This window comes from Bombina bombina, chromosome 10, assembly GCF_027579735.1.
Source record: "Bombina bombina isolate aBomBom1 chromosome 10, aBomBom1.pri, whole genome shotgun sequence".
Lineage (NCBI taxonomy): Eukaryota > Metazoa > Chordata > Amphibia > Anura > Bombinatoridae > Bombina > Bombina bombina.
In genome coordinates this window covers 109812681-109831078 of record NC_069508.1, presented here as the reverse complement: position 1 = coordinate 109831078, position 18398 = coordinate 109812681, and the positions used below count along the sequence as shown (strand labels likewise).

Here is an 18398-nt window from a genome sequence, read left to right as displayed (position 1 = left end):
ATCATTTTTAAAAAGTTTTAAAGTTACATCTATTATCAAATTGGATTCATTCTCATGATATTCTGTGTTGAAGAAATACTTATGTAGACATCTGGAGCTATACGTGGCAATAAATAGTGCTTCCATCTAGTTCTCTTGCAAATGGATAACATTCTTGCAAAACTGCTGCCATATACTGATCCAGAAATGGGCTGACTCCTAAGCATATGTCCCTGCTGTTCAACAAAACATAAGGCAACAAAGACAAACTGATAATAGAAGTAAATAAGAATGTTGTTTAAAACTGCATGCTCTATCTGAATCATGAAAGAAAAAAAAATGGGTTTCGTATCCCTCTAAAATCTTTCATGATTTAGATAGATGGAATAGAAATAAGTAGGGAACAAAAGAATCAATAGGGACCTCACAACATTTAATTATGCAATAAGATAGGGGACAGAAGTTCCCCAATAATATGTGAGGGTGCTCTATGCCATTATAAGATATGGGAAGAATATAAGAAGGAACAGCGGCACCTACAGAGAACTCAAGCAAAATCTATCAAAAGAGGGAAGTAACCTCTCAGGTTACAATAAAACATAACATTTAATAACAATCACATAAAAAGAGTATGTGAAGTGTGTGCAATAATACTTAGATTAAAATACCAAAAGGATAATGAGTCCCAGCAGCCTTGATAATCAATAAGAAAGTGGGAAATTCACAAATCTCATGAATGACCAAAAGCACAAGTATATCTGATAATCAGATGACAATCGACACCAAAAATTTACTATAAATTGAGGAAGATCCTCACACCATCTAAACTAGCTAAGGTGTACGCTTGTGAGAGTCGGTAATAGTGTAGTCATAAACGGCAAACAGCCACAAAGTACAATCAAATAATTCTCATGATAAGGAAAGGCTGGAGGGAATCAGTATAAGATATGCCTGATGCGCATTTCGCCTATACAGATTTCTCAAAGGTTAACCTGAACAGGATAATCCTCCCTCAAGAAATACCCAGTCTTGACCCATCATAGGGGCGCAGTTTACTATGAGTTTGCTGGCGAGTGTTTAAGCACCTCTTCTATTTTGTTTACACTGTTGTGATGGTTACAGTGGTGACATAATGTCACGTGATCGGCAAGTAACCAATGATTGAGTCTTGCTTGGGGATAGGTTGTACTGAGGGCGTGTTACGCTGCACCCCTATGATTGGTCAGGACTCGGTATTCAGAAACAATCCACTGTTTATTTGAAATTCAGAGTAAGTGTTATTGCAATGTATTTTTATTATTTTATTATTACTTGTTAATTATGCAATTCTGCTGTGTTTAACAGTCCTTTAACATGTCAACTATTGAAAATCTCTGAGCTGCTAATTAGAAGGTGCACTAAAGGACTAGTAAATTTAGCATCTCTACAATGCATAAAATGTTTCATTATTGAAAATAATTATTTATTTATTCATTCATGTGTTTGTACTTATGTAATGCAATTACACAAATGTGATAATCCTGCAAATTAAAACGTATTTATAGGCAGTATTATGCAATGTATATTATTAAAAATCTTGTTTGATTAAAATAGTTTATGTTAAAAAATAATGCAGAATAAATTGGAAGTTTTCATAATCAGAAGTCAGTTTATCAAGCTTAGAACAGAGCGCTTGCCTTATGTGGAAATAAAAGGCTCTCATATTAAAGAAAATAGATTTTTCATATAAAATAAACCTTCATTCTTTCCTAAAGATTGACATGTGATCATTATTCACACTGGATAGATGATATAGTTGTACATGGTTTAAATGATGTGAATAGCAATTTCCATTTGCCACCTGTGAGGTTGGGCATTCTGTAAAATGAAAATGAAGCTCATATATCTTTTTATAGGTTAGAAAATTAAAGGGACATGAAACCCAAAATATTTCTTTCATGATTCAGATAGAGCAGTGTTTCCCAACTGCGGTCCTCAAGCATCCACTACAGTCCTGGTTTTTATTATAGCTGAACCAGTGCACAGATGAAGTAATCAGTTGATCAGTAACCATGGTTACTAACCTGCTCTCATCCATCAGCTGATTATTTCACCTGTGCTCTAGTTCAGCTATAAAGAAAACCAGGACTGTTGGCGGTACTTGAGGACCGCAGTTGGGAAGCACTGAGATAGAGCATGCAATTTTTAACAACTTCCCAATGTGCTTATATTATAAAAAGGGACTCATAAAACTATTGTGATCACCAAAAACTTTTCAGCCCAATAGGAGAACTAAGGCTTTTATTGAGGATCCAAAAAAAAACCCATTGCAAGTACAGTGATGGTAAACGTTTCCCTTTGTATAAACAGATCTGAAATGTTATTGATATTTTAGATGGAGTTTAATTTACTAGTTGTAATGAAGATGCGCTATAACTTACTGTAGTGCTAAAATTCAAGTACCCCCCGCTCAGGCCGCCCACTTCAAAAGTATTTTTTTTTCTGAGCTAACGGTTTGAATTGTTCTCCAATTGGCGCACTATATATATATATATAAGTTTCCAATTTGGTGCTATTTTCAGATTTGTTTTGTTCCTATATGGCAAGATATAGTGCTGACACCTAGTGTTCTTGCAAATGGATAAAAGTCTTGAAAAATGTCTGCCATATAGTGCTCCAGAAATGTGCATGCCCCCAAAGCTTTTTTCAACAAAAGATACAAAGAGAACAAAGAAAATCTGATAATAGAAGTAAATTAGAAAATTGTTTAAAGTTGAATGCTCTATCTGTATCGTACAAGAGAAAAAATAGGTTTCCTGTCCCTCTAAGTAAAGGTTAAAGGGAGAGTAAAGTCAAAATTAAACTTAAAGGGACAGTCAAGTCCAAAAAAAACTTTCATGTTTCAAATAGGGCATGTAATTTTAGCTATCTTTTAAAACAATACAAATTGTATTGTAGACTATCCCTTTAAAAGTCCATTATCTGTACAGCATTGTCAGCCACGAGCGGAAACTGTATCAGGTCCAATCAGCAGTGCTAGTCGAACAACTCAGATGTGTAACTAACGTTGCTTATTGGATCAGCTGTATTTTTGCTCAGAACCAGAAGTGATCTGCGGTTCCAGAGTGGTACTTCTACTATGTGTTTCACCCGTTTTAGGGGGTTAAATACACAGTAGTGCAAGGTCGATGGTCTTAAAATGACATGCTCTAACGAATTAGAGCATGCAATTTTTCTACTATTATGGTCCTTTAAGTATAAATGGACGTGGAATCCTGTTCTTTTAGCCTACATGAATCTAAGTAACTCCTGTACAGCTTGTGAATTTATATTCACTTTCCCCCTTGGTAAAAATACTATTAGACTCTGAGAAGACTTTAATTTATTCCACCAAACTTTTCTTCTACTCTCTTACAGAACTTTATGGAGATCTGTACTGACGACATGTGATGATGTCATCATGCACATGTGTAATGACCTCACATAAAACTATGAAGTGCTTGATAGCTCAGGAACAACTTCTTTACCAATAGAACAGGAGTTAGAGACTTCCTGAGTCCTGACCTTATCCTATGTTCCACTTAGAGACAAAAAGTTGCTTTTTCATATAATGGGTCAAACACCCCCTAAATTATAAGTGGTTAAAAGAAACTTTCCTCTTTGGACCACCATGTGGGTTATGTAGAGTGATTTGAATATATATTCAACAAAATTATACCTTATACAAATGCATTGTAGCAATAACATTACACATATTGATTTGAATTGTTCATACTAATGGTTTCAACTACTGTTTTGTGAATCTCTATGTACTGACCACACTGTCTTTTCTGTTTCTTGCAGCAATCAGGAAATTTCAAGTTCAAACTGAGAATATTTCAGTACAGAAGCATAAAGAAGAAACTAGAAAATAAAATATTTTTTCGCAATCAAAACTTCCAGCCACTTTTAACAAATCACAAATCTGCTTTGGCTTATGCTTAGGGTAAATATAAAAGGACAGCGTGCATAGCAGGTCACAGCTCAATTGAAATCTATCTATAGAAATCTACAAATACCTTGAAACCTATTTGGACACAGAATATTTTTTGACCACTTAAGCTGCTTTTCAAGCAATCATTATACTCCAATCTATTAAGCATTGTACTTGTTTCATAATAATTATTGTCTTGCTGTGCCTTCAAATCCCATTTATTTATATATCTTTTTTTTTTATTTGCACTAACTCTGTTTATTATAGTTTTATCTTTCAATAGATTGTGTGCATATATTTTTAAAACCATATTTCTCCACTATAGTAAAATTAGCCACTTATCTATTCGATCAATTCTTTGTGGCGTTTTATATTTTTCATATCTGCTCTTTTTCTAAACCTAGTGTGCATCCGTTTCTTTGTGCAGTGGTTTATTGTGCAGTAAAGCACTGGTTGGTAAAGGACAACTGCTGTTTTAAATAGTACCTTTAAAATGCATTTATTCTGCTTTTCTTATTGCTAACAATTTCATAAGTTATTATTTATCTTTGCTCTTTGGGTACCTGTTACCTATTTCTATTCTGTTCTACCAACTCGATACATTTGTAAGTTCCACACGTTATTGCTTCATTATGTTTTTTAACAGTTACATGAACAGAGTCAGCAGTCAAATTCATAGAACAGTCAACTTCTAAAGAAAACAATATATATAAAAAAGAGAGAACATAAAATTATTAAACGTATATAAGCACAGTATAAGGAGAAGAAAAAAAGTATAAACATTTGTTATACACATGTTGGAGTTACATCTGGGGGAGAACATATTTTAGGATTCTATTGGGGCTTAAATATTCAACATACAACATTCTGGAATCTTTATCACGTACTGCTGTAATTCTCAGAAACATCAGAATTATACTATCTTAGGAAAAAAATGAGAAAAAGGAAAGAGAAGTATTGGAAGTAAATACTAGTTCTAATGAAATTGTAGATCACTCATGCTGAAAAATACATAGAAAGAAATAATAGACAGAATGATAAACACTGGATATGTTAAAACACTGGAGAAAGTCTTAGAGACATGAAAAGAACCAAAGTAATTGTCTAAATAAATCTGATAGCACGTGCCTAGAAGATAGTTCCTTTGTATGTAAAAGAAAATGAATATATTGATTCAAGCAATAGTGGACTGAAATTTTTAAACTACTTCATAGAATAGTGTTCTATTATTTACAAGGTTACTGAGATATAAGATTGTTGTAATTCAACTGTTATTGTGTTTTGGTGGTTAAGCTTACTGATAGTGGACTTCTGGTGGTGATACCAAGATGCAATGTTTTTGGCTGTTTCTTTTGGCCATTTTTATACTGTATTGTTGGGGTAGACCTCAAGAAGATCCAATCACACAGCGTAAACAAGAACTTGTTTTGAGGGCTGAACAATTGAGAATACAGTCTCTTAAAGAACCCTGTCAGTTGTCTAAAGTAAAGTCTCCAGCAATACCCCACAGCCAAACCTTTGGAGCACATCCTTTACATCGTCAACGAAAGAAGGAGCAGGGTTGCAAAGCCGATGGATCAAGCATTTGTGATCCAACAACTAAAAAAATGGAAAGATACAAAAATACAAAGAAAAAAGATACAAAGACTAAGATTCAAACTTCCTCGGCTACAGTGAACAGTTATGATATTCATCAGTTCAAAAATGTACATTTTTCTAAAAGTGTTTTAAAACACATCTCCCATCCGAGAAAGGCAAGGCTTAAGCGACAAATTGCTCAAATGAAAAAGAAGGGAAGATATTCAAGATCTACAGAGGCATATAATGCTTCACATGACAGAGCAAATCACTCCATGTCATTCATACGAATTAAGAAGCAACCTGTTGATGTCTCGCTATATTTTTCTGGTGTCCATAGTCAGTTGGTGTTACGTACAGATGCAGATGTAAGAATACCCCGTGACAAATTTACAGTAACGCTATGGGTGAAGCCTGAAGGAGGTCAAAATGATCCAGCCGTTATAACAAGTAAGTAAATATATATCTATTAGGAGTACCAAATTATATATGCTCATTTACAGCTTGTTTTCGGTTTATTGTGTTCATTTCTTTTTCTTTAAATAAACATTTGTATTTGATTGTTTGAAAGAAATGCTGCCTAGTGAAGATGTTGTTTCTACTAATAGATACTATATCTCAGTTAGTTTGGGACTAAATATAAAATTCCTGAAGGGCTAATTGTCTTTGGGTATACTCTAGATCCCCTCTTCCTCCTATCTCTTTTCTTGTTTTTTTATTTTAGATTTTTTTTATCTATTAACAGCTACCCTAAGTCTACCTTAAAATTGTTGTGCGCACTTGCAGCTTCCTGTTGGGAAGAATATCCCACAAGTAATGGATGATCCGTGGACTGGATACACCTTACAAGAGAAAAATAGACTGGAACTACCAATAGGTCTATAAGTGCTGACCAGTTTTCCCCTCATCACATGGTTATAGTATGGTCTAAAGCAGTGTTTCTCAACTCCAATCCTCAGAACCCTTAACAGGACAGATTTTCATTATATCTTATCTAAAGCACAGATGAAATTATCATCTGAATGGTGGGACCATGGTTACTAATCAGCTGATTATTTCACTTGTGCTCTAGTTAAGATATAATGAATATCTAACCTGTTAAGGGTCCTGGTGATTGAAGTTAGGAAACACTGGTCTAAAACCTAAAGAAACAGGCTTTTTTTGCACAAATATAATGCAGCACAAGTAATAACAGGGTATTTGGCTTAAAAGGACAGTCTGCTCCAAAATTGTTGTTTAAAAAGATAGATAATCCCTTTATTACCCATTCCCCAGTTTTGCATAACCAACACAGTTATATTACTATACTTTTTACCTCTGTGATTACCTTGTATCTAAGCCTTTTGACAGCCCCCTGACACATAGCTATTTATTTTTTATCGATTGACTTGCATTTTAGCCAATCTGTGCAGTGTCAGCCGCAACTCTACGGGAGAGAGCCCAATGTTATCTATATGGCTGACATGGCTTAGCAATCTCATGTTGTGAAAAGCTAATAAAAAACCATGTGATAAGAGGCTATCTGTAATGGCTTAGAAATAGACAGAAATTTAGAGATGTAAATGTTATAAAGCATATTAATATAACAATATTGGGTGTGCAAAGCTGGGGAATGGGTATTAAAGGCGTTATCTATCTTTTTAAACAATAACAATTTTGGTTTGACTTTTCCTTTTAAACTTAAATGGAGCATGACATTTTAAACATTTGGGTTTCACGTCCCTTTAAACAATGCGTAATTAATTTCCATTACAGTAAGGCAGCATGCTGATGTTGACTGTCCCTTTAAAGGGACATGGAACACAATTTTTTTCTTTCATGATTCAGATAGAGAATACAATTTTAAAGAACTTTTTAATTTACTTCTATTATCTAATTTGTTCTAATCTCTTGGTATCATTTGTTGAATGAGCAGCAATGCACAAATGGTTTCTAAATGAACACATGGGTGATCCAATCACAAACTATACATATATATATATATATATATATATATATGCAGCCTCCAATCAACAGCTAGAACCTAGGTTCTCTGCTGCTCCTGAGCTTGCCTAGATAAACCTTTCACCAAAGGATAATAACAGAAGGAATCAAATTAAATAATAGAAGTAAATTGGAAAGTTGTTTAAAATTGAATTCTCTATCTGAATCATGAAAAAAAATTTTTTGGTTTCATGTCCCTTAAATAATTCTTGATACAGCACAAGAATATTACATCATTGCAATATGTACAAGCTCAGGCCTCCTTCTGTTTAATACATGCGCAAGCAGATCCTATCCAGTTTATTCCTGAACCCCAACCATAACCATATTAATAGCTTTATAGTATTATAAATCTAAACAGTTTTACGTTATTTCAACATTAGATGTGTTTACCAACAGATGCACCAGATGATGCAAATAAAAAGTTTATTTATTTTAGGGTGAATATCCTCAATTGAGAACAAAATATATTACCTGGGCTTTTAAATTAATTAATTTACAGCTAGATTTCGAGTTTTGAGCGCTATTGGGAACGACAGCCACAAAAGCGGCGTTATTTCACCTCCCTATAGCGCTGCTATTACAAGTTTTAAAAAAGCAGGCTTGTGCGGGCGATATGGTTGTGTTGAGCTCCATAACGCACCGAAATCAATCGCTGCTTTGACATGCTCGTGCACGATTTCCCCATAGACATCAATGGGGAGAGCCGGCAAAAAAAAGCCTAACACCTGCGATCGCGGAATGAAAAGCTCCGTAACGCAGCCCCAATGATGTCTATGGGGAAAGAAAAAGTTACGTTTAAACCTAACCCCCTAACATAAACCCTGAGTCTAAACACCCCTAATCTGCCACCCTCGACATCACAGCCACCTACATACAGCTATTAACCCCTAATCTGTCGCCCACGATATCGCCGCCACCTACATACAGTTATCAACCCCTAATCTGCCACCCCCGATATCGCCGCCACCTACATACAGTTATTAACCCCTAATCTGCCGCCACCTACATAAAACTATTAACCCCTAATCTACCACTCCCAATGTTGCTGCAACCATACTAAAGTTATTAACCCCCTATACCTCTGGCCTCCCACATCACTACCACTAAATAAAGCCATTAACCCCTAAACCTAACCTTAACCCTAACATAACCCTAAGCCTAACACCCCCTAACTTTAACATAATTAAAATACAGCTAAACTAAAGTTACAATTATTAACTAAATACAAACTTACCTGTAAAATAAAACCTAAGCTAGCTACAATATAACTAATAGTTATATTGTAGCTAGCTTAGGTTTTAAATTTTATTTGACAGGTAAGTTTGTATTTATTTTAACTAGGTAGAAAAGTTAGTAAATAGTTATTATCTATTTACTAACTACCTAGTTAAAATAAATACAAACTTACCTGTCAAATAAAACCTAACCTGCCTTACACTAAAATCTAACATTACAAAAAAAAATAAACACTAAAATTACAAAAAATAAAAATAACTAAATTACAAAAAATAAGAAACAAATTATCAAAAATAAAAAAGAATTACACCTAATCTAATAGCCCTATCAAAATAAAAAAGCCCCCCCAAAATAAAAAATCCCTATCCTACAATAAACTACCAATAGCCCTTAAAAGAGCCTTTTGTGGGGCATTGCCCCAAAGATAACAGCTCTTTTACCTGTAAAAAAAATACAAACACCCCCCCAAATAAAATAACTATCTAAATAAAACTAAGCTCCCCATTGCCCTGAAAAGGGCATTTGTATGGGCATTGCCCTTAAAAGGGCATTTAGCTCTTTTACATGCCCAGACCCTAAACTAAAAATAAAACCCCCCAAAAAACCCTTAAAAACACCTAACACTAACCCCCGACGATCCATTTACAGTTCTTGAAGTCCCGCGGATGAGAGTTCAATCCTATCGACTGATTGGAGCAGCCAATAGAATTTTAGCAGCTCTAATCCTATTGGCTGATTGGAACAGCCAATAGGATTTAACAGATCTAATCCTATTAGCTGATTGAAATCTTTCAGCCAATAGGAATGCAAGGGACGCCATCTTGGATGACGTCAATTGCATTGAAGTTCCAGTTTACGGCGGCAACCGTATGAAGAGAATGCTCCGCGCCGGATGTCTTCAGGATGGACCCGCTCCACGCCGGATGGATGAAGATAGAAGATGCCGTCTGGATGAAGAATTCTTTCCGCCTGGATATGGAATTTGCCGGCTGGATGAAGATGGAAGAGGCCGCCTAGATGAAGATTTCTTGCTGCATGGATGAGGACTTGAGCCGGCAGGTTGGATCCTTCAAGCAGGACTTCAAGAACTGTAAGTAGATCGTCTGGGGTTAGTGTTAGATTTTTTAAGGGTTTTTTGGGTGGGTTTTATTTTTAGTTTAGGGGCTGGGCATGTAAAAGAGCTAAATGCCCTTTTAAGGGCAATGCCCATACAAATGCCTTTTTCAGGGCAATGGGGAGCTTAGTTTTTTTAGATAGTTATTTTATTTGGGGGGTTGGTTGTGGGGGTGGTGGGTTTTACTGTTGGGGGGTATTTGTATTTTTTTTACAGGTAAAAGAGCTGATATATTTGGGGCAATGCCCCACAAAAGGCCCTTTTAAGGGCCATTGGTAGTTTATTGTAGGCTAGGGGTTTTTTTTATTTTGGAGCGGGGCTTTTTTATTTTGATAGGGCTATTAGATTACATGTAATTCTTTTTTATTTTTGATAATTTGTTTCTTATTTTTCATAATTTAGTGTTTTTTTGTAATTTAGTTTTATTTTTTTGTAATTAGATACTTTTTGTAATTTTTAGAGCAGTGTTAATTGTAGTTTAATAATTATATTAGTTTAATTGTTAGTTTAAAATTAATTTATTTAATTTGTTAGGTGAGTTGTAATTTTAATATAAAGTATGGGGGGCGTTAGCTTTAGGGGTTAATAGTTTATTTTAGTATATTTCGTTGTGGGGGGGCTTGCGGTTTAAGGGTTAATAGGTTTATTATAGCGGCGGTGTGGGCGGATGGCAGATTAGGGGTTAATTATATTTAAATAGTGTTTGCGATGCGGGAGGGCAGCAGTTTAGGGGTTAATAGGTTTATTATAGTGGCGACGATGTCGGGGAACGGCAGATTAGGGGTTAATACATTTATTATAATGTCTTTGCGATACGGGAGGGCCTCGGTTTTGGGGTTAATAGGTAGTTCATGGGTGTTAATGTACTTTTTAACACTTTAGTTATGAGTTTTATGGTACAGCTTTGTAACGTAAAACTCATAAGTCATAACTACTGATTTTAGATGGCGGTATGGATCTTGTGGTTATAGAGTGTACCGCTCATTTTTTGGCCTCCCAGGCAAACTTGTAATACCGGCGCTATGGGAGTCCCATTGAAAAAGGACTTTTTTAAAAGTGCGGTACTGACGTTGCGTGACAGGCTAAAAGGTGTGCGGTACACCTATACCTACAAGACTCGTAATAGTAGCGTTAGGGAAAAAGCAGCGTGGTGGGCCATAGCGATGCTATTTGCAAAACTTGTAATCTAGCTGTTAATGAATTAAATGTATTTGGGCATTTATTTAGCTACATATTTATTTAGAGGGGGTTATTCATTGTATGATGCTTATAAAAACAATTCAGTGTAGAAATATGTTTTAGAAATAAAGCAAGTTATACTATGAAACTTTGCAAAGTATAGTTCTATATAAGTATAAAAACTATAGAGCTTAAAGCGATGGTAAACTCTCCCCAGATCCGGAATGCTAGTGATATTTTAATTCATCAGTTGTAATAAAGATGAGCTATAACTTACTTTTTAATATAGATATAAAATTCAAATACCCGCACTCTGCCGCCACTTCAAAAGTATTTTTTTCTGTGAGCTAATGGTTTGAATTGTTGTCCAATCAGCGCTGTAGCTACAACAAAAGACGCCCAACGTGGTTGTCTACTAAAAAATATATATAGCTTTTGATAGGTAAATTAAAAAAGCTCTGTTTCTGTGTAAATGGGGTGATAGCAAAAATGCTAAAATAAATCTCCTATACTTTGGGCAAGGTTTTCTCTGAAAATCCTGAGTCTGAAAGGGTTAAAGGGTATTTGAAATATTTCTTAAAATAGAATGATTGGTTTATACAGCAACACCATATTATTTATTTATATACAAATATTATTTTTCAAATGTTTGGTCTTTGCTCTTATGTGCCATATATACGTTTTTGCTTACATTGCTGATTTAAATAAGCATGAAACCCAAATTCTTTCTTTCATGATTCAGACGTAGCACAGAATTATATTTAAAAAAAAATCTACTACTATATTTAATACAATCATAGCCTGACATGTCTCCAGGTTACCATTAATAAAGCTATAATTACCAATTTTTTTTTGTTTTGATATAAAGAAAATGTAATATAACAAGCTCCAAATTGATAGACTCATGGACCTTCCTATTCATAAGAGACTTATTGTAAACAAGTTCTTTATCTTTGAAGATTAGAATTAAAGGGACACTAAACCCCAAAAAAATTCTCTCATGATTTAAGTAGAGAATACAATTTTAAACAACATTCCAATTTACTTGTATTATCTAATGTGCTTCATTCCTTAGATATCGTTTGCTGAAGAAATAGCAATTCACATGTGTGAGCCAATCACACGAGGCATCTATGTGCAGCAACCAATCAGCAGCCACTGAGCCTATCTATATATGCTTTTCACAAGTATATCAAGATAATTAAGCAAATTAGATAATAGAAGTAATTAGAAAGTTGTTTAAAATTGTACTCTCTTTCTAAATCTTGAAAGGAAAAATTTGGGTTTCATATCCCTTTAAACGATAGGATCAGACAGCTGTATATTGTTGAAAAGCCTTATTGCCTTTGCATTCATATTACTGTCTTGATTGTTATGCTGAAATTACAATAATTAAAGCTTGTTACAAAAAAAATATAAATACCAAGAGCACAAAAGCAAATTAGTTAATAGAAGTATATTGGACTTTTTTTTTTTATTGCATATCTGAATCATGTCCATTTAAATAGAACTTGAATTTGCACCTTTATAAATGTAATGGCCTATCTCTTTGCTGGAAGATTTCCAATACACTTGCAAAAAGAGTTGTGATAAATGTATTAGATAATAGTTAATGCAATGAAATGCTAAATTACACAGGCAGTTTGGCAAACAGACGACCAAATGCATATGTCTTAAATTAGCTTTCACAAACATGCTATTTATACAACGTTTTGGCTGAAAGGCAGTAGCCCTTTCAAAACTAATTTTACACTAAAATGTTAAATAAGTAGATTGTTTGTTTAGGCTCTTAGACCTGTTAGTGCTTTGTACAGTGGAAGGAATATTTCTGCTCAAGTTCTATTTTTAGTGTGTATGTTAGCACCCATGCTACAGATAAGCATTACCATTGATCTTGATATATAAATAAATCTACATGAGACATCCTGAAGTTTAAAGGGACATTGAACATTGAGATTTAAATATTTTTAAAAGGGATTTAAACCAAAAATCTTCTTTCATGATTCAGGTAGAATTTTAAACAACTTTCTAATTTATTTCTATTGCCTAATTAGCTTTTTTTCTTTTTGTATCCTTTGTTGAAAAGCATACCTAGGCAGGTTCAGGAGAAAGGAAGCAAATTTGATAACAAAAGTAAATTGAACATTTAAAATTGTATGCTCTATCTAATTCATGAAGGAAAAAAATGGGGCTTTATGTCCCTTTTATGTGTGGCACAACAACTTTGAGCAGCAAATATAAATATATATGTATATGACTATATACTTATATATTTATGGGTTATTATGTGTATATACACATAAAACAGAATTTATGTTTACCTGATAAATTTCTTTCTCCTACGGTGTGTCCGGTCCACGGCTTCATCCTTACTTGTGGGATATTCTCTTCCCCTACAGGAAATGGCAAAGAGAGCACACAGCAGGAGCTGTCCATATAGCCCGCCCTCTGGCTCCGCCCCCCAGTCATTCGACCGACGGTTAGGAGAAAAAGGAGAAACTGTAGGGTGCCGTGGTGACTGTAGTGTATGGAATAAAAATTTTCAAACCTGACTAAAAGCCAGGGCGGGCCGTGGACCGGACACACCGTAGGAGAAAGAAATTTATCAGGTAAACATAAATTCTGTTTTCTCCTACATTGGTGTGTCCGGTCCACAGCTTCATCCTTACTTGTGGGAACCAATACCAAAGCTTTAGGACACGGATGAAGGGAGGGAGCAAGTCAGGTTACCTAAACGGAAGGCACCACGGCTTGCAAAACCTTTCTCCCAAAAACAGCCTTCGAAGAAGTATAAGTATCGAATTTGTAAAATTTGGCAAAAGTATGCAGAAAAGACCAAGTTGCTGCCTTACAGATCTGATCAACAGAAGCCTCGTTCTTGAAGACCCATGTGGAAGCCACAGCTCTAGTAGAGTGAGCTGTAATTTGTTCAGGTGGCTGCCATCCGGCAGTCTCATAAGCCAATCGGATGATGCTTTTCAGCCAAAAAGAAAGAGAGGTAGCAGTAGCTTTCTGCCCTCTCCTCTTACCAGAATAAACGACAAACAAGGATGATTTCTGTCTGAAATCCTTTGTTGCTTCTAAATAGAATTTTAAAGCACGGACCACATCTAGGTTGTGTAACAAACGTTCCTTCTTCGAAACTGGATTCGGACACAGAGAAGGAACAACTATTTCCTGGTTAATATTCCTGTTGGAAACCACCTTTGGAAGAAAACCAGGCTTGGTACGTAAAACTACCTTATCTGTATGGAATACCAGATAGGGAGAAGTACACTGCAAAGCAGATAATTCAGAAACTCTTCTAGCAGAAGAAATAGCAACCAAAAACAGAACTTTCCAAGATAGTAACTTAATATCTATGGAATGCATGGGTTCAAACGGAACCCCCTGAAGAACTGAAAGAACTAAATTTAGACTCCAAGGAGGAGTCATAGGTCTGTAGACAGGCTTGATTCTAACTAACGCCTGTACAAACGCCTGTACAACTGGCACGGCTGCCAGACGTTTGTGTAACAAAACAGACAGAGCAGATATCTGTCCTTTTAAAGAACTAGCTGACAAACCTTTATCCAAACCCTCTTGGAGAAAGGAAAGTATCCTAGGAATTTTAATCTTACTCCAAGAGAATCCCTTGGATTCACACCAACGGATATATTTTTGCCATATCTTATGGTAAATTTTCCTAGTTACAGGTTTTCTGGCTTGAACCAGAGTATCTTTAACTGAATCTGAAAAACCACGCTTAGATAGAATCAAGCGTTCAATTTCCAAGCAGTCAGTTGCAGAGAGACTAGATTTGGATGTTCGAATGGACCTTGTACTAGAAGATCCTGTCTCAAAGGTAGCTTCCATGGTGGAGCCGATGACATATTCACCAGGTCTGCATACCAAGTCCTGCGTGGCCATGCAGGAGCTATTAGAATCACAGAGGCCTTCTCCTGTTTGATCCTGGCTACAAGCCTGGGAAGGAGAGGGAACGGTGGAAACACATAAGCTAGATTGAACGACCAAGGCGCCACTAATGCATCCACTAGTGTCGCCTTGGGATCCCTGGATCTGGACCCGTATCGAGGAACCTTGGAGTTCTGACGAGACGCCATCAGATCCATATCTGGAGTGCCCCATAGTTGAGTTAACTGGGCAAAGACCTCCGGGTGGAGTTCCCACTCCCCCGGATGGAAAGTCTGACGACTCAAATAATCCGCCTCCCAGTTGTCTACTCCTGGGATGTGAATTGCAGATAGGTGGCAGGAGTGATCCTCTGCCCATTTGATGATCTTGGATACCTCTCTCATTGCCAAGGAACTCTTTGTTCCCCCCTGATGATTGATGTACGCTACAGTCATCATGTTGTCCGACTGAAATCTTATGAATCTGGCCTTCGCTAGTTGAGGCCAAGCCAGGAGCGCATTGAATATCGCTCTCAGTTCCAAAATGTTTATCGGGAGAAGAGACTCTTCCCGAGACCATAGACCCTGAGCTTTCAGGGAGTCCCAGACCGCGCCCCAGCCTAAGAGACTGGCGTTGGTCTTGACGATGACCCACTCTGGTCTGCGGAAACTCATTCCCTGAGACAGGTGATCCTGGGTCAACCACCAGCGGAGTGAGTCTCTGGTTACCTGGTCTACTTGAATCTGGGGAGACAAGTCTGCATAATCCCCATTCCACTGTTTGAGCATGCATAGTTGTAATGGTCTTAGATGAATTTGAGCAAAAGGAACCACGTCCATTGCTGCAACCATTAATCCTATTACCTCCATGCACTGAACTATGGAAGGCTGAGGAATAGATTGAAGAACTTGACAAGCGTTTAGAAGCTTTAATTTTCTGACCTCTGTCAGGAAAATCTTCATTTCTACAGAATCTATTATTGTTCCCAGAAAGGGAACCCTTGTGGACGGGGACAGGGGACTCTTTTCTACGTTCACCTTCCACCTGTGAGACCTGAGAAAGGCTAAAACAATGTCTGTATGAGCCCTTGCTTTGGAAAGGGACGACGCTTGGATTAGAATGTCATCTAGGTAAGGTGCTACCGCAATGCCCCTCGGCCTTAGAACCGCTAGAAGGGACCCTAGCACCTTTGTGAAAATTCTGGGAGCAGTGGCTAAACCGAATGGAAGAGCCACGAATTGGTAATGTTTGTCCAGAAAGGCGAACCTCAGGAACTGATGATGATCTTTGTGGATAGGAATATGCAGGTACGCATCCTTTAAGTCCACGGTAGTCATATATTGACCCTCCTGGATTGTTGGTAAAATTGTCCGAATGGTTTCCATTTTGAATGATGGAACTCTGAGGAATTTGTTTATAATTTTTAGATCCAGAATTGGCCTGAAAGTTCCCTCTTTTTTGGGAACTACAAACAGGTTTGAGTAAAAACCCAGACCTTGTTCCGCTGTTGGAACTGGGTGTATCACTCCCATCTTTAATAGGTCTCCTACGCAATGTAAGAATGCCTGTCTCTTTATCTGGTCTGAAGATAAGCGAGACATGTGGAACCTTCCCCTTGGAGGAAGATCCTTGAACTCTAGAAGATACCCCTGAGAAACTATTTCTAGTGCCCAGGGATCCGGAACATCTCTTGCCCAAGCCTGAGCAAAGAGAGAAAGTCTGCTCCCTACTAGATCCGGTCCCGGATCGGGGGCTACCCCTTCATGCTGTCTTGGTAGCAGCAGCAGGCTTCTTGGCCTGTTTACCTTTGTTCCAGCCTTGCAATGGTTTCCATGCTGGTTTAGGCTGGGAAGTGTTACCTTCTTGTCTAGAGGCTGCAGAGTTAGGAGTCGGTCCGTTCCTGAAATTGCGAAAGGAATGAAAATTAGATTTGTTCTTAGCCTTTGAAAGGCCTATCCTGTGGGAGGGCATGGCCCTTTCCCCCAGTGATGTCTGAAATAATCTCCTTCAATTCCGGCCCGAAAAGGGTCTTACCCTTGAAAGGAATATTAAGCAATTTTGTTTTGGACGACACATCCGCCGACCAAGATTTTAGCCAAAGCGCTCTGCGCGCCACTATTGCAAAACCTGAATTTTTCGCCGCTAACTTAGCCAATTGAAAAGCGGCATCCAAAATAAAGGAATTAGCCAGCTTTAGTGCGTGAATTCTGTCCATTACTTTATCATATGGAGTCTCCTTTTGGAGCGAATTTTCTAGTTCCTCGAACCAAAAAGACGCTGCCGTGGTGACAGGAATAATGCACGAAATTGGTTGAAGAAGGAAACCTTGCTGAACAAATATATTTTTAAGTAATCCTTCCAATTTTTATCCATAGGATCTTTGAAAGTGCAACTGTCCTCAATAGGAATAGTTGTACGCTTGGCTAACGTTGAAACTGCCCCCTCAACCTTAGGGACCGTTTGCCATGCGTCCCTTCTGGGGTCGACAATGGGGAACATTTTCTTAAATATAGGAGGTGGAACAAAAGGTATACCTGGCTTCTCCCACTCCTTTGTCACTATGTCCGCCACCCTCTTGGGTATCGGAAAGGCATCAGCGTGCACAGGGATCTCTAAGAATTTGTCCATTTTGCACAACTTGTCTGGAATCACCAAAGAGTCACAATCATCGAGAGTAGTTAGCACCTCCTTAAGCAGGGCGTGGAGATGTTCTAACTTAAATTTAAATGCCACAATATCAGGTTCTGCCTGCTGAGAAACCTTTCCTGAATCAGAAATTTCTCCCTCAGACAGACCCTCCCTTACTGCCAATTCAGATTGATGTGAGGGTATAACAGATAAATTATCATCAGCGCCAACTTGCTCATCCTCTGTATTTAAAACTGAGCAATCACGCTTTCTGGGAAATGCTGGCAGTTTGGATAAAAGATTTGCTATAGAATTATCTATTACTGCAGTTAATTGCTGCATAGTAACAAGCATTGGCGCGCTAGATGTACTAGGTATCGCCTGCGCGGGCAAAACTGGTGTTGACACAGAAGGAGAGGATGATGAGCTATCCCTACTACCTTCATTTGAAGAATCATCTTGGGCAACCTTATTAAATGTGACAGTACTGTCCTTACTTTGTTTGGACGCCATGGCACAATTTGCACATACATTTAAAGGGGGAACCACCTTGGCCTCCACACACACAGAACATATGCTATCTGAAGGTACAGACATGTTAGACAGGATTTGGCAGGCTATTAATGCAATAAAAACGTTTTTAAACAAAACCGTTACTGTCTCTTTAAATAAAAAAAGAGCACACTTTATTTCTGAATGTTTGAAAAACTATGAAAGAAATATCCGATCTTTACAAAATTTACACCCCAGTGTCTTAATGCTTTGAAAGTATTGCACACCAAATTTCAAGTCTCTAAACCCTTAAATGAGCAAACCGGAGCTATTTGTTCAATTTACCAGTTTAAACACACT

The 18398-nt window shown here is 37.1% G+C and overlaps 1 protein-coding gene across 1 annotated transcript in view; it reads left to right on the top strand.

Moving 5' to 3' along the window:
• Positions 1-4562: 4562 nt before the first annotated feature.
• PAPPA2 (pappalysin 2) overlaps positions 4563-18398 on the top strand; it is a 234009-nt gene continuing 220173 nt past the window's right edge. Inside the window, exon 1 of the mRNA XM_053693304.1 lies at positions 4563-5959. Coding sequence (XP_053549279.1) covers positions 5260-5959 — 700 coding nt within the window. The 5' untranslated portion in view covers positions 4563-5259. The remainder of the gene's footprint in view (positions 5960-18398) is intronic.